Consider the following 25,417-nt stretch of genomic DNA (forward strand, 5'->3'; position numbering starts at 1 on the left):
TACTGAAGAATCTTTACCAACCTATCTCTTCCCTAGCTTCTTAGTTAAGAAAATATTTCATTGTATCCGTTCTAAAAGATGATTAGGTTGTTTTTTTTTTAAATAAATTATCTTCGATACAACAAGGTGAATACATCTAGAACAATCAGGTCTCAGCCTTGCTAATGCCAGACATTTATCAAAGGACAAGTGGTAGGTAGGTGGCTGTCTAGTTTTTTTCTGGTTATATATTTACAATTTATAAATTAATTTCAGGGCCAGGCATGGTGGCTCACGCTTGTAATCCCAGCATTCAAGAGGCTGAGACAGGAGGATCATCGTTTGCAGCCAGTTGCAGCTACTTAGTGAGGCCCTTTGCAACTCAGTGAGACCCTGTTTCAAAATAAAGAATAAAAAAATAGGGCTGGGGTATAGCTCAGAGGTAGAATGCCCCTGGGTTCCATCCCCAGTACTGCAAAAAAAAAAAAAATAATAATAATTTTATATATGTTACTTCATTTAACAATAAATCTATAAAGTAGACAAAATAAAAGAGTAACCCCCTGTTTTACAGATTGGGAGACAGATTCATCATTAGCAGATATTAGGTGATTTCTCAAGAGTCCCCTGCCAGGCAGTAGCAGAGCAGGGGTGTTCCCTTCCTCTCTTTTGACATAGTAGCAGACCTCATCTAGTTCTGGTAGCAGCTGCATCGGTTTTTACCCACTGCCCCCTTTGCCTGAGTGCTGCATTTTGTTTTCTCCTGCACGTCCTTCACTTAGCTCCCAGGAGCAGGTCGGTCTCATGGTCTTCTCTTTCCCATTCCTCTTCTCAGTGTCTGGGCTGCCTCCTTTTCCCCTGATTGTTTGATTATCCGCACATCTTAAGGCTTGCTTCCGGCTCCTTCTCTCTTTGCAGTCCACTGGTAATTTCACCCAGTTTCCTGAATTCAAGCACCATGTATATGCCAGTGACTCCAAATATATATTTCTAGTCCACATCTCTTTCCTGAATCATCCATCAGAGTTATCAAGCCAGGGGCTTACCTAATATCGGCATTCAGATGACTGCGAGACATTTCAGATTTAACATTCTAGCCCTGAAGTCCTGATTTTACCCTTCCAGCCTGCTCGCCCCCACCCTCATCTTGGAAGGTGCTGTTCTGTCCATCTGATCAGGCCCAGAACCTTGGAATCAAACCTTGTTCCTCCTTCTCACGTACCGCACTCTGACCCAGTAAGGAAACTGCGGACTCTCCTTTCAGATCCACCTCTGGGGTCTGGTCACCTCTCAGTATCCTCACGACCAAGGTCTCTGCCCAGGCTCACGCTCGCCCCCGCCTGGGTCACTGCAGAACCTCCTAACGGTGCTCCCTGCTTCCTTCCCTGGGCCGTCCCTCCTCCAGTCTGTTCTCCACACAGACACGCTACAGACATTCTTTTTATATATGTCACTCTGCTCAGAATCCTTCAATGGAATGAAGAACTTATCCTCATTTCTCTAAGAGTAAAAACTCACGTTGTTAGAGTGGCCTGCGAGGGCCCTGTGAGCTGGCCTCCTGCCCTCTGAGCTCCTCTCCTGCCATTGCCCTGCTCTCTCCGCTCCTGCCACGCACCTTCTCCTGGGCTCATTCAGGACACCTGGTTAAAGCTCCTTCTTCCCTCACCTCCTCAGGATTCCCACACAGACCTTCACACTCCCCTTTGTCTTTTCTCGTAGCACTTAAAGCAGGCCAGGATAGCATTCATACACATCCAACGCTTAACAAATGAGTTCAAACTCAGCAAACCTCAGAACAACCTAGTGACCACTAATGCTATCTGGTGATGGAGGGGAGAGTTGATGTGTTTTGTTTTGGTCCACAGCTTTCTATGCTTATGCTGAAATTGTAAGAAGTTACTTCGTTCTTTTTTTTGTGTGTGGGGGGGTCTGGGGATGGAACCCAGGGGCATTCGACCTCCGGGCTACACCCCCTGCCCTATTTTTTATTCTTTATATTGAAACCGGGTCTCACTGAGTTGCAGAGGGCCTCACTAAGTAGCTGAGGCTGTCCGTGAATGATCCTCCGGTCTCAGCCTCCCGAATGCTGGGATTCCAAGCATGCGCCACCACGCCCGGCTAATTACTTCATTCTTGAAGCAATTGTGTCTTCCATATCAACTGAAAATCTCAAGGAGCCTAGGGTAGTGTGTATAAGAATAAGATGCATGATATGGAGCCCTAGCCCCAAAATGGCCCGCACAGCTTTGGTCAAGCACTGAACACAGGGCCCTGCCAGTCAGATGACTGATAAGTGTGGATGACAGTGATGGTGTCATGCTTCTCACTGGCACGGAATGCTCCATCCTCAAGGAGAGGAGGAGGATTTAGTGTTAGTTATCCTGTGTCTCCACTGCTACTTTGAACATCAGCAGTGTAGTGCCTGTGTTCTTTGACTCTATATATTGGGTTGAATTTTAGTTTTTGAGCTTTAAGCTCACGTCGTTCTCTGTCATGATGATCATTGACTCAGATGTTGAACTCTGTAATTGAGTGTTTAGTCGCTTGTTATTTTAAAAAAATCTGTAGTGAATGTAAGTGAGTTGGTTTTGTGGCAGATAGTTCTCACCAGACACTTTGACCTGGTAGATCCTATTACCTCACGTAAGATTAATGACAAACCATTTGCCTGTTAGCAGGGCAATTAAGTGGACTCCAAGCTCACTTGTAACGGAATAAACAAGTTGTGTTTTTAAACTAGAAATGAACTTGGAGGCAAACAAGCCAATAAGTGCGACATGTAGTAGCTCAAGAGAGATTTGTTTAGCTTTGAGCAATGCCACCTGCTGCCATGGGTCACACTGAAGCATGGCTGTACTGTAGACTGCCTCGGCCTGTGCACCTCCGGCCACACCAGGGTAGGAACAGGAGTTACAGCAGAGCCCAGGGTGCTGAGCCATGCGAATAGGAGCAGGAAGCTGGTTTTTATCTCTTCATGGACACCTTAGAGGGAGGATCTCGTGACATTTGCCAAGAAGAGATCATATGTCAAGCATTTTCACAAACTCAAATAACTATCATAAGAATTAATGTAGTAAGTGTAATAACATATACTTAGAAAAAGGGAACAACCCCGTGAAACTGGGACCACTCACTGAACAAGCTCAGAGCTAGGATTTGAGTGAATGTCTCAGACACATGGTAAATCCATGGTCCTTTTATGAAGGGGTCTGCTGCTCCTTCATCAGGTCAGCTCAGAGTGGGAGGGTGGGGCTGCTGTTTGCAGCTGTACTGGGCCAAGCAAATTTCTTGCAAATTTGTCTTGTAAATTTCTCTTCTGTTCTCTCAAAACTGAGAACAGGGACAATGGGTAGCTGTCCCAGCACCACGAGCATGCGTGCAGCCAGGGAGAGGACTCTGGGAACAGCTCTTACTCTGATCTCTGATGTAATGGGAACAGGAGGATTCACATGACCTTATTTCCAGCCCCCAATCTTTTGATTTCTAGTACGTTGTCAGTATGGCCGTACATAGTTGTCACAATCTGTGACAAGTAGAAAATGGACCGCACCAAGCTTTAATTTTGTTTTCTACAACATTAAGCATGCCAGGAAAAAAAAAATGGGGACACACACACACACATTTATAGCAAGATACATCCTTTATTTAACATAAGTACTCTCGTAGGAAAATGGAAAAAAGTAAAAACTGCTTGAATTTTAAAGTCATATGTAAACTTTCCCTAGAGGGCCCTTAAAGGGTTAGTATGTTAGAAAACCATTCCTTTTTCCTCTTGTTAATGCATAAGTTTCACCAGGTTTTTTGTTTGTTTTAAGTGTCTCAGGTTTTATTTGATAAAATGTAGTATGCTTTTGAATAATACCGTATTTCAACTACAAAATGGATATGTGCTTATCCCTCAAGTCCTTAGTGTCAAAGTATCAGAGTTTGTTCAAGTTTGAGGAATCTAAATTATGCTGATGAGGTGAATGTACTATCATAATTTTTTATAACAAATAAAAATGGATTGTTGAGCTGGGCGTGGTGGCACACACTTGTAATCCCAGCACTTGGGAGGCTGAGACAGGAGGATCACACAGGTTCAAAGCCAGCCTCAGCTACTTAGTGAGGCTCTCAGCAACTTAGTGAGACCCTGTTTCCAAACATAATATAAAGTAGGCCTGGAGTATAGCCTGGAAGTAGAAGGACCCTGGGTTCCATCTCTAGTAACACACACACACACACACACACATACACACACACACACACAATTGTTATGACAGGATGCATAGAAATAGAAATCATAATTTGAAGCATCTTCTCATTGTAAAACTATCCTTTGTGGCCCTGGGGTGTAGAGAGTTAACTGATTCATCAGGAGTGCATTTGTGCTGCTTTAGTCTCATTACAAGTTCTGGAGCATCATTTGGAAATGTTCCTGCAATCACTAACTCTGAGGATTACAGGCCATAAAGGAGACAGGCCTCACCATGAGTTTGTGCTATTGGGAAGCTTCAGACCCAAGAAAGTTTAAGGACTGCACACCCATGGATATATTAGCCGTTGGCTGTCCATGTTGCTGTCCACTTTTTTTTTTTTTTTTTGGCAGGTCTGGGAATGGAACCCAGGGGCATTCAACCTCCGAGCTACACCCCCTGCCCTATTTTTTATTCTTTATTTTGAAACCGGGTCTCACTGAGTTGCAGAGGGCCTCACTAAGTAGCTGAGGCTGGCTTCGAACCGCAGTCCTCCGGTCTCAGCCTCTCAAATGCTGGGATTACAAGCGTGCGCCACCACGCCCGGCTTTGCTATCCACTTTCTTGTGCTTTTCTCCCTTTCCGTCCCTAGTGGACATATTTGCCCTACCCACCCACCCATTGGCAGCTCACTTGTAACCATAACATAGTGGAAAAAGGCCCACTTGGGAGGCACAAAACTGTAAACATGAACAATTTGCAGTCCAGCTATCCTTGCAGCCATGCCCACTTGAACTGATCCTTGGCATAGCATGGCGGGAACAACTGTAGCATCCAGGATTTAGAGCACAGTATAAGACTTGGTATGCCCAACACGCAAAGCCATGCAGGGTTTACTTTAAACCACAGTTTCTCTTAAATAAATATAACATTTATTATGTTGCCACATTTTTTTTCAGCATTTGTCTTATCAGAAGTTCATTCCAAAAGCATTATCTCTCAGTGGAGTCTCAGAACCACCCTGTGAGATGGGCGGCAGCACTGCTTCAGTTTTGCAGGAGAGGAATTGGGGCGGTGAGACACTTGCCCAGGTTGAGACGCTGGCTCAGGGTTGCCAGACGGTACATGGCGTAGCCAGGGCTTGAGCTGAGTATGGCTTTCAAGTACAATATGTAAATGCCTGCCAGAAAGTGTAACAGTAAGCTAGGAGCTGAAAAGGATCCTGTAGGTCATTTAATTATACTCCTTAAAAAAAAAAAAAAGACAAGGAACTAAGGCACAGAAAATTAAACTGCTTGCCAAAAGTCACATAGTTATAAAAGTGGCAGGACCAGGTGTAATATTGAAGGGTAACTTTGGAAAATAAATAGAAGCCTGTTGTAGCCCACATTGCAAATGGGTACATTATGTAGAAATGGAATTATTAGAGGAATAAAACTGCTTATCTACCTGTGGTCAACTTCGGCGGTTGCTTTGCCATTTTGACTAGAGTCCAGTTCTTTGGAGTTGCAGAGAGCAGTTGCACTGGTTTTGTTGTCTTTCTTTCTTGGATATATTCAGAGCTCAGAGTCAAGGCTTCTGTGTGGCAGAATTTCCCTGAGAATACAAGGCTCTTTTTTGGTAGTATCCTTTTAAACTAATGGTCACCGCACACTGGGCTAGGAATAGTTACGTATATCTCTGTTTACTCTTAGGTTTGGTAGGAGCAAAGCCTGTACATTCCCAACCTTGTGGATAATAGTGGCAGAGTTTTAAGCACATTTTTTATTGGTTGAAAATGTAAGTGGAGTCACTCCATCCTACTTCTTATCATTGCAACCAGATTAAAAGAATTGGACTTAAAATTTTAATTTTGTGTTTGGCCTACTGGTCACATACTAGGAGCTAACCATTTCATTTACTTTTTTTCTTTTTTTTTTTCTTCCTTCTTTATATTCTTGCCCCCCCCCTTCTAATAATGTTAGTACTTTGACATTATCTATGCCGAATGTTTTGCTATTTTTTTTGTGTGTGTGTGGGTCTGGGGATGGAACCCAGGGGCATTCAACCTCCGAGCTACACCCCCTGCCCTCTTTTTTTATTCTTTATTTTGAAACAGGGTCTCACTAAGTTGCAGAGTGTCTCACTAAATAGCTGAGGCTGTCCGTGAACCGTGATCCTCCAGTCTCAGCCTCTCGGATGCTGGGATTACAAGGGTGCACCACCACGCCTGGCTTGTTTTGCTATTCTGAACACTAAAAGAGTAAAAAGAAATTACATTGCTTTTATTTAATCAAGATTTTATAATTTTTGTATTTTTCTCTTGAAAATAGGCTTATACGGATTTTTCTTTAGTTTGCTAATCTAAATATCAGAATTTACCCATTATGACGCACTGTGTTGATTCTATTTATGTATCTATATGTGTGTATATATGTGTGTAGATATACATATTATACTCCCACAAGCCCTACACAAATTACTTGAGCTTTTTGGTTATGTGGTTTAGAAATGTTTCATTGCTCAGAATGTATGCCATTTTCAATATGATCCACATTAAAAAATATAAATACTAAAAAAAGTTATTCCCACAACCCCCCCCCCCAAAACAAAACTGTTTCATTGCATTACTAAGTCTCTTTCCAACAAACTTCCAAAAAAGATAAAGAATTAATTGCACACATACATTTTCTGATTCAACTCTCAGGAACCCTTTTATGAGGGAAGCAACCCTAGTACTGGTTCTTCCACTAACAGATAAGAACCTCCAGGTCCAGGGAGTTTAACTTTGAAGTAGTGGGAGGGGTGTCATTGGAAGAGACTTGAAAGGGATGTAGATTTTCCATTCTGTCACTGCTTTTGTTCTTGCCTGTGTGTAACTTCCTGTAATTACAACTCATTTGAACAGATTCGGGCATTTATTGGTTTGACAGTACTCATGGGCCACGTTTGTGTGCCATGAGCATTATGGGTGTGGGGCCCAGTGGTGAGAACAAATGTGACCACTTAGAGAAATCACAAGCATAAACAAACAAGGTGATTTTCAAATAGTGATATTTTCTTTGAAAACAAAATGAGATGGGTGGCGAGGGTGGGCAGCGGCTGAAGGGCAGCCAGGGACACACTCCCTGAGGTGGGACTGTCAGCACATCCCGTGTGTGAGGCAGTGCTGTCCTCCGGAGCCTCCAGCAGAATTTCTCTAGTCTCTATCTTTAAGGCCAGGCAACAATTGGATTTTTTATCCAGTTTATTTTTGTCAGATGTATTATGTTAAAATCTGGATGCCGAGAATTTAAAATTTTTGCATACTTTGCTGCAGGACCAAAGCATTTTTTAAAACGTAACTGTTCTAAAAATATACTAGTTTTCTCAGTTCTCATGTGGTTGCTAAGTGAATGTTTGGACACATTTTCTCCTTCACTTCGTCCCTCCTCTTTCAGGAGTTTCAGTGGTGTCTGTGCTTTTCTTGCTTTTCTAGCCTTTCTAACCTTGCATTTATTTCCCTTCAGATCTCAACATCTGCTGCAATTTGACTATTCAGGTTAGTGAAAATTTGCCCATTTTTTGGTTCTGTGCCTCGGGCAGTATTCACCAGCATTCTCCTACTTGACATGAATAAGGATTTTTACTTCTGGCCACTTGTGACTCATTAATGATGAAGTTAAATATTTACAGAACACTTTCATCAAAACAAGCTGTTTTGTTTTAAGAGTATGAGAAAAAGTAATATATCAGCATAGGAACTTGGTAGGAAGAGGAGACATAATAAATGAGGAATCTAGAAAACTGATGACATAAATAAAACAGCTGCTACTTCTAGGAAGGCAGAGCAGATTTGACATGTGTTCCAAATTATAGCTAGCCTAAAATAACTATTTATAGGTGATTCAACAGTTTTTAGTATGATACGTGGTTAGTTCAGGTATGAAAATTATCTCTAGAATGTAGGTCCCAACTTTTAAAATATTTACAATTTGTGGAAGAAAAAGAAATCAAACATTTTTAAATATCTAATTTTAACTTATATTGAAAAGCCACAGTATGTGTTTTTGTTAGCCTTTTATACTGCATAATGCATTCAGTGGAAGTATGAGAAAGGCCGGTGAATACTGTGGATTTATCTACAAATTACATTGGGGAGTTTTTTTTGGAAGTGTTCTTACACCTCAGGACATGCTAAAGAAGAAACAGGTAAGGGAGGGTGGCCCTCCACACAGAGTTGGGGTCAGGATCTCTCCTTTATTGCTCGACCCAGCACCTGGCAAGTGTTTGGCGCTCAGGACATAGTTTTGACTACTTTCAGGTTGGGCACACTAAGCGAAGGACAAAGTCTACTAATTTCTCTACTCATGATTACTTTCTATTTTAAAAATACTTAGATTCTTCAAGTTCTTTTTTTCTTTGCTTTTCAATATATACAGAGAAGCTGGGTGTGGTGGCACACACTTGTAATCCTAATACTTGGGAGGCTGAGACAGCAAGATCCCAGTTTGCAACTAGCCTCAGCTATTTAGTGAGCCCTCTGCAACTCAGTGAGACCCTGTTTCAAAAGAAAGAATAAAGCCGGGCGTGGTGGCGCACCCTTGTAATCCCGCGCTTGGGAGGCAGAGACAGGAGGATCACGCAGGTTCGAAGCCAGCCTCACTGGCTTAAGAGACCCTGTTTCCAAATAAAAGTATAAAATAGGTCTGGGAGTGTAGCCTGGAGGTATAAGGGTTTCCAGGAACTCCAGTACCACCAAAATAAAGGAAGGAAGGAAGGAAGGAAGGAAGGAAGGAAGGAAGGAAGGAAGGAAGGAAAAATTGGGCTGGAGGTAGAATGCCCCTGGTACTCCCCCCCCACCACAAACAAAACAAAACATACACAGAGAAAAGAGTTGGTTAAAAGAATTTCTCAGGTCACACAAATATAGTTAGGACATGGTGAGGTTTAAAACATAAATCCTAGAAATGTGAGAGATCTTCAAATGCTCTAGATTAGTTTCAGTGTGGAGTAACTTAAAGAGATGTAGATGGATGGGAGGAAGTACAGGCTCCCGATTGAGGTGAGGCGAGATGGTCCCCCATACCTTGTACCTTTTGCTAGCCACTTTCAAAAGAATGGGCTGCCTGAGGCTGTCTGCTGCTCAGCAAGTAGACTACCAGATGCCCACGTCCTTCTTGATCAAAGTGCATTCCTTGGAATTTGCAGTGCTGCCAAATATCAATTGAGTATGTGATTCATTATAATATCCTCAACATAAATCAAGTGTCCCTGTCCCTACTTGACTGTTACCTCTGTTTATGTGAACACATGGTTTTCTTACCTGTGCCGTTGCTGCAGGGGTTTTTCACAATCTCTGGCCTTCTCCTCGCCAGGTTTTCTTTAGAGAAGGTCTGAGCTTCCTGTTGATGCCTCCGGCATTAACTGCTCTTCTCTGCCAGGTGTCTCCTGGTTCCCCTCCTGGGCCTGGAATCCTCCAGGATTGGGAATTACTTAGCACCTGCTGAGGTGTTGTCTAAGCTCTCATCGCTCATCTTCCATATTCTTGAGCCCTGTGTCATACCAGACCCCTCCATTTCTCTCCTGAAGAAAATACCTAAATAATAAAACCTACCTATACTTAGAACGTCCCATCAATAACACAAAAGAGAAATCAAAGATATAAGATACATGCTGCACCAAGAATGATACTGGGTGACATTGTGCTCAATGAAATAAGCCAGATGTGAAAGAGCACACGCTGCATGATTCCACTGAGGCGAGGTATCTACAGTCGTCAAATTCATAGGGACACAAAGAACGGTGGTTTGGGGGGAGAACAGGGTGGGGATGGAGAAATGGGAGGGTTTTTTTTTTTAGTGGGTACAGAGTTCCACTTTGGGAAAATGAGAAAGTTGTAGAGACAGATGGCGATGGTGGCTGGACAGTGGGAATACCGTTAACACCACAGTGAGGCCAAAATGGCACATTTTCTGTGATGTAAAAGTTACAATAAAAGTTTTTTTTGCTAATGCTTGGCACAGCTACATCAGAAACATAAAAGTAGTGCCCACAGGTTTCAAGATACCCCCAAGTGGATAGTCCTGCCTAAGTGATGAACCAGTGTGAAGTGTTTGTTTGAGGTTGGGAAACGGTTGCCCAAGATCTAGAATCAGTAAGGAGCAGACCTCTTCAGCTCCAAAGACATTTCTTTGCTGTGCAGGCTGCCTTTCATCCAGACTGCCCAGGCTGCCACTTTCTAGCCTACCCTCTTGTGGAAGTAGTCCTTTCTTATAATCATAAGACAAAACTGAAGTGTGTGTGTGTGTGTGTGTGTGTGTGTGTGTGTGTGTGTGTGTGTGTTGAACCCAGGGGCTTTCTACCTCTGAGCTAGACAACCTCCCTCCCGACTTATTTATTTTTGTGTGTGTGATACTAGGGATTGAACCCGGGGTATTCTACCTCTGAGCTATATCCTCAGCCCTATTTTATTTTTAATTCAAAATAGGGTCTCACTAGGTTTAGTCTCACTACTTGTTGAATCTGTCCTCAAAACTGCGATCCTCCTGTCTCAGCCTCTCAAGTACTGGGATGACAAACATGGGCCACCACACCTGGCTTAAAACTGAACATTTAAAAAATAGTTAGCCAGGTGTGGTAATGCACGCTGTAATCCCAGCGCTTGGGAGGCTGAGACAGGAAGATCACACAGGTTCAAAGCCAGCCTCGGCTACTGAGTGAGGCTCTCAGAAACTTAGTGAGACCCTGTTTCCAAATGGTAGAAAACCTCCTGCGTTCCACCCCCAGTACCGCGTGTGCACGCACACACATGCGTGCGCGCACACACACACACACACACATGTGTTAATCACACCCTCTACCCAGAACTCTAAAATAAGGATAAGAAAAGGAATGGTTATAGTAAACAATCTCAGCAGTATATGGAAGTGACAATAACAGAAGGAAAATTTAGGCCTAATCCTAGCGATTTTTAGTCTCTATTTAGATAACAAAAATAAAATAATAATTAAAAAAAAGAATTTGTGGAGGGACCAGGAAAGATTTAGCGGTTAGGTCGCTCTTAGGGTTAATAGAAAGACCCAATACCATGTGACTGACCAAGGCTGGAAGAGAGAGATGGATAGGAGACTGGTGAAGTAGCTCTCGACATTCTTAGCCAGAATCTTAGGAGAGGAGTAGGTAGGATTTTCATAAAAGGATCAATATTTCTTTAATTTAGAACAAAAGACAATATTGAGAAGATGAATAAAAAGTAATGCATGTCCTAATGTCCTTTTATTGCTTCAAAATAAGATAACCTTAGAGCTGGGCGTGGTGGCACACGCTTGTAATCCCCGCACTTGGGAGGCTGAGACAGGAGGATCGCGCAGGTTCAAAGCCAGCCTCAGCTACTTAGTGAGGCTCTCAGCAACTTAGTGAGACCCTGTTTCCAAATAAAAAATATAAAATGGGTCTGGAGTATAGCCCGGAGGTAGAAAGCCTCAGGGTTCCACCCCCAGTACCACCACCAAAAAAAAAAAAAAAAAAAAAAAAAGATAACCTTAAATAAATTAAAATTTCATTAAGCAGTTTACTCATCTTTTGTCAAGGAGAAATAGAACTAATTTTGAGAATTTACAAACTGGCTTATTGACATTATTACCAGGATCATCAAATAAGTAGTTATCAAGTTACCCTAAGTCCTAGTAATTAAAACAAGACTTTCTTATTTTATGCCTATTTTAATATGAAACCAACCTTAAACCTCTAAAAATTAGGCGTATTTGAATTAGCCTTTTGTTGGGTGTATTTGTTCACTTTGGGGTACTTTTCCAAATTCATGGGGTTGTAGCTCAGAGCTAGAATGCCCCTGAGTTCAATCTCCATTACTACAAAAAATAATAAATAAAACAAATATAAAAATAAAATCAGGGCTGGGAGAATAGTTCAAAGACAGAATGTTCCTGGGCTCAATCCCTAGGATCACCAAAAATAAAAATTTTTTAGAGTTAGGAAATATTTTCAAAGTTGGACCAAGGTTTTTCAATCAGCCACCTTTGCCTTCTGAACTCTTCTTTCTCTACCCCTTGGTAGCTGTTAAGTAAGAAACCTCTTTGTTGTTTTTTATTTACATTTAATCTAATTTTATTAATGCTTGACTCAGGATGGGGATAGATCATTTGGTAAAAACATACAGTAAGCCGGGCGTGGTGGCGCACGCTTGTCATCCCCGCTCTTGGGAGGCAGAGACGGGGGATCCGCGCGGGTTCGAGGCCAGCCGCGCTGGCTTAAGAGACCCTGTTTCCAAAAATAAAAAGATGGGTCTGGGAGTGTAGCCCAGAGGTAGAAGGGCTTCCAGGAACCCCAGTACCACCAAAAAAAAAAAAAAAAAGTCATCATGTACAACTTTTAAACTACAGTAATGATTTACTGTCAGTTACTTCCGTGCACACAAGTCTAACATTACAGTATTTGTGTGTGTGTGGGGGGGGGGGGTACTGGGGGTGGAACCCAGAGGCTTTCTACCTCCGGGCTACACTCCCAGACCTATTTTACATTTTATTAGGAAACAGGGTCTCACTAAGTTGCTGAGAGCCTCACTCAGTAGCTGAGGCTGGCTTCGAACCTGTGCGATCCTCCTGTCTCAGCCTCCCAAGTGCAGGGATTACAGGCATGCGCCACCATGCCCAGCTTACAGTATTTTTTTTAATTAACAAAATTAAGACTTCTAGCAGCATTTTACAATAAAGTACTTCCTGCTTTTTTCTTTGTAGATAGACCAAGCACCTCTAAAATACAAAATCCTATACACAGTGAGCACTTTCCCTAAAATGAACACTTAAATAAATGAAGCACGTGGACAGCCTTAGCATAAGCTGATATCATGTATTCATAGGCAGGCAACAAACCACAGTGCCAAATGGAACGGTGTAATTGCAAATAAATTTTAAAACTAAGTTAACTTTTATATTTAAATTCAGAGAACACACTGATTTGCTAAAATAAGATGTGATGTCTTAGCACTTTACTACATGAGATAGTTTTCATTTTAACTGGCATGTCATTTGCACCCAAAGAATAGAGCAAATAATGCAGTGCCGGAGGAGACAAAAGAAATGCACCAAGACAAGTAAAAACATTCTCTCACAGAACAATGATCTACTTCACAAGAAACAAAAATCTTGCCTTGAAATTTACAGTGAGACTGTACATAATTGCATGAAAATCTTTTTTTCTAAAACACTTTTCATTTGTATTTTCAAGTTTTTCATACGGTACACATTTCTTAAAACACCAGCAGCATCCAAAAATGAATGCCGAATTTGATACGCATGTGTTATCTACCTCAAGGTAACAGAAGTCTGTGGCAAAACATTAACCACCCATAGTGCTTCACGATATGCACTTCTACCAGCATTTATTGTAGTAAACTATTCTTAAGACTCATTCATCGTTTATAAATGTTCAGAAACTTCTTTTTTCTTAATCCTAAATTTCCATGTCTTAACCATGCCATATGTCAGTTTCAACGCCATGGAAACTCATTTTAATGAAACGAAAAGACTGGCTATTTATAAAACAAAAACAAAACAAAAACAGCTACCCGTGCCTCCAGGAGTCCTGATAGTCCACAGGTCTGCTCTCCCCTGGCAGTAGGTATCTCTACCATGAGTTTAGTCTCAAGAGACACATCATTTCAAAACAGACATGGGGCTGCCTAAAACTAGACCTTAAAGATGTTGGCAACAAAGAAAGTTTTCCCTTCAAGGGCTTCTTAAAGATGTTTTAGTCTTAAAACGTAGTTAGTTGGATTTTACAAAGTAAAGTAAATGTATAACTTAATATGGCCCTGGAAAGAGATTTCTATGTTTTGGTGTAAAGGGCTTAATTTTATGTACCCAGATTTCTGGAGTTTTCTTCCACTTACCTCACTTGGCTAGCTGGTATACACTGCTCATGCAAAACCTCCTTGGGACTGTACCACTTGCTTTAACTTTCTTCCTTTCTTTCCCCAAAACAGGAAACAATAGTTGTAAAAAGAAAGAAAGAAAGAAAGAAAGAAAGAAAGAAAGAAAGAAAGAAAGAAAGGAAGGAAGGAAGGAAGGAAGGAAGGAAGGAAGGAAGAATCAGGCTCTCCTCTACTCAGAAGGTTTCTGTTAATCCAGCTTTGAAGTCAAAGGGTAGTGTAAAGTTCTGATTTGAACAAATTCTGAGATATCCATTAACTACTACAGCAGGCTTTCTACTCTCTTTCAAATGTACATTTTTTTAAAGAGGCACAGACTGTTTTCTTTATACCTTTTTAAAAAATATGTTTATAAGTTGGGCACAGTGACACACACCTATTATCCCAGTACCTGGGAAGCTGAGACAAGAGGACTGAATGTTCGAGGACAGCCTCGCCAAAATAGTGAGACTTTCAGCAACCTAGCAAGACCCTATTTTAAAAACAAAACAAACAAAAAAATAAGATTGGGCTGGGAATGTATCTCAGAGGTAGAATGCCCCTGGGTTCAGTCCCTGGTGCTGAAAAGAAAAAGTATATTTACAAAGAGAATTGTACTACCATTTATTTACTTGTCTCAGAGATGGTTAGTCATGGAATAGCTTTTCAGATGTTGGATGGAGAGCCAGGCATGGGGGCGCATGCTTGTAATCCTTGTACTTGGGAGGGTGAGACAGGAGGATCACGGTTCACAGCCAGTCTCAACTACTTAGTAAGGCCTCTGCAATTTAGTGAGACCCTTTTTCAAAATAAAGAATAAAAAATAAGGCTTGGGATGCAGCTCAGAGGTAAGAGGCCCCTAGGTTCAGTACTGCCGAGAAAAAAAATAGTTGATATATTCTTAGGAATTACTCTAAGCTGGGCATGGTGGCACACACTTAGAGGGGAGGGAAGGAGGAGAAAGAGGAGGAGGGTACTTGAGAGGCTGAGACAGGAGGGTTGTGGTTCACAGACAGCCTCAGCTACTTAGTGAGGCCCTCCACAACTTAGACCCTGTTCAAAATAAAGAATAGAAAGTAGGGCTGGGGGTAGAGCTTGGAGGTAAAGTGCCTCTGGGTTCAATCTCTGGTAACACACATGCGCGCGTGCGCGCACACACACACACACACACACACACACACACACACACACACCTACATGAACTTGAGAAGCAGCAGCCTCAATCTGCTGATCTTTGGTGTGAATAACAGTGAACAGACTTGCTATGAACTTAATATCCCTATCAGAAAGTAGGAACTTGAGAAAATCAGTTTGAATTTCATAATCACTGAAAATATTATCTAGCATTTACCATCCCACTTGTGGAAGTACCATGTAAACTTAAAACTTCCCTTCCCCTCCTCAAAGAGTCATCTACCCCTCTTTCCAGTTTGAAGGTGTCTCTCTGAAGAGAAAGGACAGACACATGACAAGGATCACAATCACAAACAAGGGCAGATGATGGCGGGTGACTAAAGTCTTATCTTTCAAGAGCATAGTTATTGCAACAATAGTGATGATAAAAATTGTAGGCCTTTTTTTTTATTCAAAGATGGTCTTTCACTCCCCCAGTCACAGTGCTCCACTGGGCCTGCCTTTGCCCTGCTCTCCTGGCCCCTAAGACTGTGGTTAACACTTAGTACTGAGTAGTCAGTGCCTCTTCAGGTCCACTGTCAGAAATCAAGTTAATTTTAAGAGCCTCCAGTATTTCCCTTTCTTATTTAGCTACTATTCCCCAAGATATATAGTCTAACTTGTATATGGTAAAGTTTTATTATGTTATTTATGTAATAAATTACATAAACATTATAGAAAAGGCATTAAGTAAAAAGCACTCGTCCCCTTAATTGGGGGCTGGAGTCCAGTGTGTCTCATGACTGCTGTGGTATGGCCAAATAACCCAGTCTTGGGAAAGGGTGGAACAGGTAATTATTGGGCTTTTTTGGTCAATGGCATGTTTGCTCTACAGATCTGTACCATCTCTGGGTTTCACTACACCTCTAGGCTGTACGGTGGTCTCTCATTTAAACCTCCTTCATGGTTGATCCTCTGAGTTCCAGAGAACACTGCCTTAGATTCTCTGTTGAAGAACACCATCCGATGTCCCCAAATGCCTTGAAGAGTGGTAGAGAGGAGAGAAGCTGGGGCAGAGGCCATTCCAGTGAAATTAGTACTTTCATGGGCTACTGCATCTGACCTCTCAAAACTGGGATCTGTTTTAAGGCTCTGTTGAGAGAAGAGATGCTTGACTTTGGCTGGGTGGTCTAAATCGCGCCATCTCTACAGAGACCTGTACCACCATTTACTTGATGGAAGATGGTTAGATGAAGGGGAAACAGAACTAGTTTGTCTTTTTTTCTCTCTCCCATCTGCATAGGACAAGCAGATATTCTGGCATATAAGTTCTTGTTTGTCTTTGGTTAACTGCAATAAATAGGATTTTATACAATCTAAAAACTGGCTTCTGTGGTTAGCAAGAGCTGCTATTGCTTGAATAATGGGGAAATGTTTCAAATGGTCAAGATGTCAATCAGCAAGACTATGTTTATCCTCTAGAGATGTGCAGCCATAGATTAAGTAAATATTTAAGGTAGAGAGACACTTATACATCCAGATAAAGTATAATGATAAGTGAATTTTATTATATCTTTAATTTTTAGTGCTAGGGATTGAACATAGGACCTAGAAGATGTAAGCACACAATCTAAAACTATCTGCAACTGAGCTACACCACTATTTCCCGTAAAGTTAACTTTAATAACTATTCTAAAAATATTTTCAGCTGGGCATGGTGGTGGTGCATGCCTGTAATTCCAGTACATGGGAGGCTAAGAGGATCGAAGGTTCATGCCAGCTTCAGCTACTTAGTGAGGCCTTCCACAACTTAGTGAGACCCTGTTTCAAAATAAAAATAAGAGCTGGGCCTGTTGGCGAACACTTGTAATTCTAGTATTTGGGAGGCTGAAACAGGAGGATCACAGGTTTGTGGCCAGCTTCAGCAATTTAGTAAGACCTTATTTCAGAGTAAAAAAATAAAACCACGGTTGGAGTGTAGCTCAGAGTTAGAATACCCCTGAGTTCAACATTCAATATAAATAAATTAATTAATTAATTTAAAAAACAGCTAGAGTATAGCTCAGAAGTAGAACACTCATGGTTTCCATACCCAGTACCACTAAAAAAGAAAATTTTTTTTTCTCCTGCATAGACAGTAGTCTCTAGTATTAAACTTTGTGTTGGTTTAAAAATAATTGGTTAGAAGCCGGGCGTGGTGGTGCACGCTTTTAATCCCAGCATTCGGGAGGCTGAGACTGGAGGATCAGGGTTCAGGGACAGCCTCAGCTACTTAGGCCCTCTGCAACTCAGTGAGACCCGATTTCAAAATAAAGAATAAAAAATAGGGCAGGGTGTATAGCTCGGAGGTTGAATGCCCCTGGGTTCCATCCCCAGACCTGCAAAAATTTTAAAAATAAAAATGTTTCCTTAAGCCCGGCGTGGTGGCGCACGCTTGTAATCCCTGCACTTGGGAGGCGGAGACAGGAGGATCGCGCTGGTTCGAAGCCAGCCATGCTGGCTTAAGAGACCCTGTTTCCAAATAAAAATATAAAAATAGATCTGGGAGTGTAGCCCAGAGGTAGAAGGGCTTCCAGGAACCCCAGTACCACCAAAAAAATAAAAAATAAAAAAATGTTCAGTTAAATATGAAAGTAGCTGTTCAACATTTTCATGTCTCTACACTTGTGACTCTTCTAAATACAATTTGTGCCTGCTGTCATGCTCTCTGTCCCTGTCTGCCAGTCTCCAGGAACTGAGACATGGGCAGAAACTCCGAGAGCAGACATCTTACGAAGTAGAATGCGGAAAGGAACAAAAAAAGCCCTGGTAAAGAACAGTAGCAATTTGGTAAACAGATATTCTTCGTTTCATCAAAAGGATGACTAGGAAATTAAAGCGTTTTATGAATAAAAATTGTCTTTTTATTTTATTTATTTATTTGGTGGTACTAGGGATGGAACCCTTCTACCTCCAGGCTACACTCCGAGACCAATTTTTTATATTTTTTTATTTGGAAACAGGGTCTCTCTTTCTTTCTTTCTTTCTTTTTTTTTTTTTTTTTTTTGGTGGTGGTACTGAGGTTCCTGGGAACCCTTCTACCTCCGGGCTACACTCCCAGACCTATTTTTATGTATTTTTTAAAATTTGGAAACAAGGTCTCCTAAACCAGCGAGGCTGGCTTCAAACCTGCGCGATCCTCCTGTCTCTGACTCCCAAGCGCGAGGATTGCAAGCATGCACCACCACGCCCGGCGGAAACAGGGTCTCTTAAGCCAGAGAGGCTGGCTGGCTTCAAACCTGTGAGATCCTCCTGTCTCCGCCTCCCAAGCACAGGGATTACAAGCGTGCTCTACCACGCCCGGATAAGATTGTCTTTTTAATTAATTAATTTATTTATTTATTTATTTTTGTGGTACTGGGGATGGAACCCAGGGGCATTTGACCTCTGAGCTACACCCCCTGCCCTATTTTTTATTCTTTGTTTTGAAACTGGGTCTCACTGAGTTGCAGAGGGCCTGACTAAGTAGCTGAGGCTGTCTGCGAACCACGATCCTCCGGTCTCAGCCTCCCAAATGCTGGGATTACAAGCGTGCACCACCACGCCTGGTTTAAGATTGTCCTTTTAAAAGTTATAATAGAGGCCTGGTGTGATGGCGCATGCTTGTAATCCCAGTACTTTGGAGGCTGAGATGGATCGTGCAGGTTCAAAGCCAGCCTCAGCAGCTTAGTGTGAGACCCTGCTTCCAAATAAAGCATAAAATAGGTCTGGGGGTATAGCCCGGAGGTAGAAGGACACTGGGTTCCATCCCCAGTACCACAAAAAATTAAATAAAAGTTTTAACAGGAGGTAGAGCATATAGTTCAGTAGTATAGCACTTGCCTAATCCACCTCCTACCAAAAAAAGTTAGGGTAGATCTTTTGGTGCTTCCCAAAGTAGATTGGTGCATTAGAGTCAGGATTTAAGTCACAAGTGAAGCCAATGAATACACATAATAATATTGCACCTGAATAATATTTAGGTCATTCATCCCTTTCATCTTTATCTGAAAGTCTGAGGTCACTTTCATTAGTAGCCATCTTATCTTTGTAGCCACAGTGCATTTCTTTAAGAAGCAAGTCCCATTGTACTTGCATTTCTAGTAGCTATATTGAACAAAAAGTTAAGCCAGGCGCAGTGGCACATGCCTGTACTCGGGAGGCTGAGTCAAGGAAGACAAGTGTGTGACCCAGGTGGGAAACTTAGCAGGATTCTTTCAAAATAAAAAATAAAAAGGACTGGGGGCATAGCTCAGTGGTAGAGCACCCTGGGTTCTATCCTCAGTACCACACATACAAAGGGAAAGTTAAATGAAGTTAGTTTCTATAACATCTTCCTTAACCATAACTCCTGTGTGTTTTGCCCTTGCTGCATGCGAGTTTGTGTGTTGTGCTTGAGCAGACAGCTGGAGGTGATGCTACCCTAGGAAAGCAGAGGTCTAGCTGTCAAACCAAGAGCTAGGGCTTTACCCTGAACATCATGAGCCATAACAGGACATTAAGCCTAGAAGTGACATTACTTGTGTGTGTGTGTGTGTGTGGCGGGGTACGGGGGATTGAATACAGGGGCACTCTATCTCAGATACACCCCCAACTTATTTGTTTGTTTGTTTGTTTGGAAATAGGATCTCACTAAGTTGTTGAGGCTGGCCCTGAACCTATGACCATCCTGCCTCAGTTTCCCAAATACTAGGATTGCAGGTGTACGCCACCAACCCTGGCTGTGACATTGCTTTTATTTTGAACCTAGTGTCCTCAGGGAATGTAGGTTAAAGGAGAGAGAGAGAGAGACTTGGCAGTGAGGGCTCAGGCAAGCAATATTAGATAAGTACTATAGCAGTCCAGGTAAGGAGTAACAGAGCCCCAACTAAAATTCTATGGGATACATAGATTAATGAAATGTATGAGAGATTTAGCAGGTAAAATAAGGATTTGGTGGTGACTTGGATTTGAAGAGAAGGAGTGGGACTAATCGAGGGTGGTTGTCAGGTTTCCACTGTGGGTAGGTGGCCAAGAATAGTCGGCTGACTACAGGGAGGGCGGGCAGGTAGAGAAGACAGGCGAGTGCAGCCTGGGGCACGATGACTTTGAGGTGCCTTTGAAACAGGCAGGTGGGTACTATCTACTTTGACATGGAAGTGTTACTCAGGAGAGCGCAGTGAGAAGCTAGGAAGGCCGAGTTGGGGACAGGCGGAACTGGAAGGCGTGAGAGGTAGAGGAAGCAGAGCTGAGGAACAAGAAGGCATTCGCATGTTTAAGCAACACTGAGTAAGCCTGTCCTACTGGGCCAGATGGGATTAGGGCTGAGATCAAAGCTGGCCGAATGCAGTCTGTAGACATGTTTTGTTTGGCTTTTGTACAGTTGGATCACAGAGTGTTCTAATTAAGTTAGGTGCCAACATTTCATACAAAATCCAGATTACTGACCTTTTTTTTTTTCTTTTCTAAATAAAAGGGGTGTCGGGGTAGAATTGGCAACATGGGTAGAAATAATCAACTGGAGTATATGCCTTTTCTCTCCAGTGAACGTTTTACTTCTTCAGGTTGTTTACTTGGGACTCTGAGCTGAAGATCAGTAAATAAAGGTACAAAGATAGATTAGCAGTAGATTATAGATTTTGAATAACAAACCAAGAGTATAAAGTATAGACAGTAGGCAACCTTAAAAGGATAAAAAAAAAAGCCATACTTAGGATTATTCTGGATGGGAAAATAGAGAAGTTAGAGCTATCAGAAATGAAATGGTATATAGACTTTTGAAAATGCAAAATTGGGGAGGGGGCAAATAGAGGTGTCCCAAGGTAGGGGAGGTCTTGTAGAAAGGCTGTACGGGCCATCGAGGGTGTGGGATATTTGCTTGCTGATTTCCACAGCTCAGCACAGTGTTGGTGTAAGGGACAGTGAATACAGAGGGATATGGAAAAGTCAAACTCCATATGCTTACAGATTTACGACTCAGAGGCTGCTGTAGTCACTGGTCTAAGTAGAAGGGAAAGGCCCCCAGCCCCACTTTCAGAGCAGCTGAACTCCAAAAGGTCAATTTTTTAAAAAGGCTAAAATTAGGACTGGACATATAGCTCAGTGGAGTACTTGGCTTAGCGTGCACCAGGCCCTGGTTTCAGTCCCCAGTAATTGGGGGGGGAGGGGGCAAAATTAATACCTGATCACTGTTAACTGTGTGCCAGGTAATCTAAGTTACTTGGTTTTGTTATTGTTGGTTTGATTTTTGTCTTTTGTGATATTGGAAATCAAACCCAGAGCTTCACGAATGCTAGGCAGGGGCCCCAGCACTGAACTATACCTCTAGCCCCCTAAAATTCTCTTATTTAATCTTTACAAACACCCTTGTTATTTCAGTTTCATAGACTGGTAAACTGAGGCCCTAGAGGTTAAGAAGTTAACCTCTAAGTTAAGCCTGGCTGCTAAGGAGCAGGACTTGGACCCAAGCAGCCTGACCCTCCAGATGTGTCAGTGTTTCAGCCACTCTGTGAAGCTGCTCCTGTATCTTATCTGTTCCAGTGCTACAGAGCTAGGCAAACTAGGAAACCTTCTGCCTTAGTTCTGGAAGCAATGCTGTAACTTGTTTCGGGACTCTTAGTTTAGTTGGACTAGGGTCCCAAGAAGAAATAAAACTCCAGAACTAACTCTTTTAGAGTACAAATAATATGCTGGGTCCTTGGATAACCTTGAAAGAACAAGGTCGATTGTTATGTTCAAAGATTTGTTCTCCTCAATGAATGGCTCAGAGTTAGCTTATAACTTATGTGCAGGTAACCCTTTACTGGGGAAAAAAAATCTTGTAAGAATTCATTTCTTTTGTTTTTCCTGTAGTGCTGGGGATTGATCCCAGGGCCTTGTGCATGCGAGGCAGTGCTCTCCTGCTGAGTGCTAGCCCTCACTTCTTTTATCCACACCAAATTATGCTAGATGTTATTCATGTGTTCTCATGAAGAATTATCAGAGAACAAATTATGTAAATGTTTTAATTAGGAAGGTCAGGAGGTAGGACATTGTCAAGAAACACACATTTGATGCATAGCTTCAAGCGTTGTCAAGTTTTCCTACCATATTCAGTGTGGTTTCTTTCTCCTTGGCATGCAGATGAACCATGTGAAAGAAAGATTCAAAGACAAACAAAATAAAGAGGAGGTGGTTATCATGTGCATTGGCATCACTTCTGGAGTTGGACGACTGCTCTTTGGCCGGATTGCAGATTATGTGCCTGGTGTGAAGAAGGTCTATCTGCAGGTACTTTCTTTTTCTTTCTTTGTGAGAGGGAAAGAAAATTAAAAGGAGGAGAGATGAGGGAGGGAAGCCAAGAGGGAAATAAGATGTGAGTGGGTAGGAGGCAGAGAGAGGCAAAAGATGGGAGGGATCGGAGCAGATAGCTTTTGAGAGCAAAGGATAAAGATGGACACCTGCAGAGAAAGCGAAAGAGAAAGAACACAGAGGAGTCAGAAAGGAGAGGGGTGAAGGAGAGAAGGCTATCGCTATTTACCTAACACTTTCCTTCTCCAACAAAATTATTATTAAATGTACTTATAAGCTTAAATTATTTGTGTGTGTGTGTGTGTGTGTGTGTGTGTGTGTGTGTGTGTGTGTGTGGTGTTAGGGATTTAACCCAGGGCATTCTACCTCTGAGCTACACCCCCAGTCCTATTTTTTATTCCTTATTTTGAAACAGGGTCTCACTAAGTTGCAGAGGGTCTCACTAAGCAGCTGAGGCTGGCTGTGAACTTGGGATCCACCTAAGCCTCCCAAATACTGGGACTGCAAGTGTGCACCGCCAGGCCTCTCTGCTTAGATTCTGTGAAGTGGAAGAATGCTTTCTAGAACGTAACATCTGTGGACAGTGTTTCAAGGGCAAAATCCAGTTGTATTTGAGTTTTAAAGACACAAGAAGTTAGTCATCACATTTCTTTGTTTTATTAGGGAACTCCACCAAACCAAAATGTTTTTGCCCATTGCTTTTTCTAAGAATTCTTTGTTTTTTGGCACAGTTCTCAGAGTCAGGTGCCGATCGGGTGCCTTTTGCAATATCTTGTGAAATGTGGGGGTGTGTGACTTGAGCTTCCTTATTGCACACTGCCTGCCGGGTGTTATGGGGTGTGCATAAGCAAATGCAGATTCCAAGGTCCGTGATGACATCCTCCAAAAGGTCCTTACATGACTCCTTCCTGGTAGACATGTGCTCAGTGCTGCAGAGTAGGATGAAATGCAGTCTGTGATCCTTAGTAGCTAAAGGTCTTGGGGGAGACGAATAAAACGGTGTTGCGGCACAATGGAGTCATGAGTGTGCTAGCTGTGGGCCCTAGGAATGTCTGGATCACTAGAGAGGGGCCTGAGCAGTGCTGAGGTAAGGGGTAAAGCACTGGGTGAGCCAGCATGGTGGTACACGCTTGTAATCCCCGCGCTTGGGAGGCTGAGACAGGAGGATTGCACAGGTTCGAAGCCAGCCTCAGCTACTTAGTGAGGCTCTCAGCAACTTAGTGAGACCCTGTTTTCCAAATAAAGTATAAAATAGGTCCGGGAGTATAGCCCGGAGGTAAGGCCCCTGGGTTCCACCCCCTGTACCACCAAAAGAAAAGCACTAGGTATAACTCAGTGGGAGAGCGTGTGTCTGGCATGTGTAGTCCCCGGTACCACACACAAACAGAAGTGAGTTGTAGCTGTATGGATGAACACATATATAACGGTCTTTTTTTTTTTTTTTTTTTGGTGGTACTGGGGTTCGTGGAAACCCTTCTACCTCCGGACTACACTCCCAGACCTATTTTTATACTTTTTTATTTGGAAACAGGGTCTCTTAAGCCAGCCTGGCTGGCTTTGAACCTGCGCAATCCTCCTGTCTCCGCCTCGCAAGTGCGGGGATTACAAGCGTGCGCCACCACGCCCGGCTGTATAACGTTCTAAATGGTGAACACCACAGAGGCAAAGATGTGGAGGTGTGACACGGTACATATATCTTGAAAATGAATGTGTGAATGGAATAAAGGGAGAATGGTAGATGTTTTGGGCTGGTTGGGAAGAGCCTTTATGTGCATAAAAGGGATGAACTTTATTCTGCAATTGACAGGGAGCCATTCAAGGATTTTAAGTAGGGATTAATGTGAGCTGTGTTGATAAAGATCAGTCTGTAACTATGATGGATAAAATGATGTGGAGGAGGGGACAAAAGGTAAGACAGTGATGAAAGGCCACAGATTGAATGATTCCATTTACATAAATGTCCAGAATAAGCAGATTTGCAGAGACAGAAGGTAGATTGTCAGGGGCAATGGAAGGGGATGGTAACTGCTGCTGTGCATGGGGCTTCTTTTTGGGGCAATGAAAATGTCCTAAAAGTAGCATACTTTACATGGGTTAATTTCATGACATGAATTATATGTCAGAGCTATTACTTTTAAGAGTGGCATGCCAGCCGGGCGTGGTGGCGCACGCTTGTAATCCCAGCATTCGGGAGGCTGAGACCAGAGGATTGCAGTTCGCGGACAGCCTCAGCAACTTAGTGAGGCCCTCTGCAGCTCAGTGAGACCCGGTTTCAAAATAAAAAATAAATTTAAAAAACAGGGCAGGGGGTGTAGCTCGGAGGTTGAAGGCCCCTGGGTTCCATTCCCGCAAAAAAATAAAAAAATATAAAAGAGTGGCAGCACAGGGAGCAGGTGAGGCTGTTGAAGTAGTCCAAGCAGGAAGTCGAGGCAGAGATACTGGATCTAAGGAAATAAACTAGGGATGCGGAGGACAAGCGTTTGATGGAGCCATGTGAGCTGAGCCGAGGTCTGTGCCTTGGGTATCAGAGTAGATAGTTTTGCTTTCTTGCTTTTTTTCTTTCTTTCTTTTTTTTTTTTTTTGGTAGTACTGGGGATGGAACCCAGTGGCATTCTACCTCTCAGCTACACCCTCAGTCCTAGTTTTTATTCTTTATTTTTGAAACAGGGTGTCACTGAGTTGCGGCAGGCCTCACTAAGTAGCTGAGGCCGTCGGCAAACCGCGATCCTCCTGTCTCAGCCTCCCGAATGCCACCACGCCTGGCTTTGGTTTCGCTTTCTTTAGAGATCAGTCGTTCAGTTAATCTGAGTGGGATGATGAGTTCATTTTTGCCATGTGAAGTGTGTGGTGCCTATTAAAACCACCATCAGCAAAACAGTTTGGAACTCACCGGAAAGTATAGAGAAGAGATCTGTGGGACTTGGACATTTCTGGGCCATGTCGAGACTAGGAATCTGCAAGGGGACTGACAGGGAGT

General features: G+C 42.6%; 1 protein-coding gene across 1 annotated transcript in view; it reads left to right on the forward strand.

Moving 5' to 3' along the window:
* Positions 1-25,417, forward strand: part of SLC16A10 (solute carrier family 16 member 10) — a gene marked incomplete at both ends in the record, with an annotated part of 147,860 nt that overhangs the window by 104,370 nt on the left and 18,073 nt on the right. Inside the window, 1 exon segment of the mRNA XM_080700100.1 lies at positions 22,273-22,419. Within this exon segment, the coding sequence (XP_080556226.1) occupies positions 22,273-22,419 (147 nt within the window).

Source organism: Muscardinus avellanarius, assembly GCF_963383645.1.
Source record: "Muscardinus avellanarius genome assembly, chromosome: 8".
NCBI classification, from domain to species: domain Eukaryota; kingdom Metazoa; phylum Chordata; class Mammalia; order Rodentia; family Gliridae; genus Muscardinus; species Muscardinus avellanarius.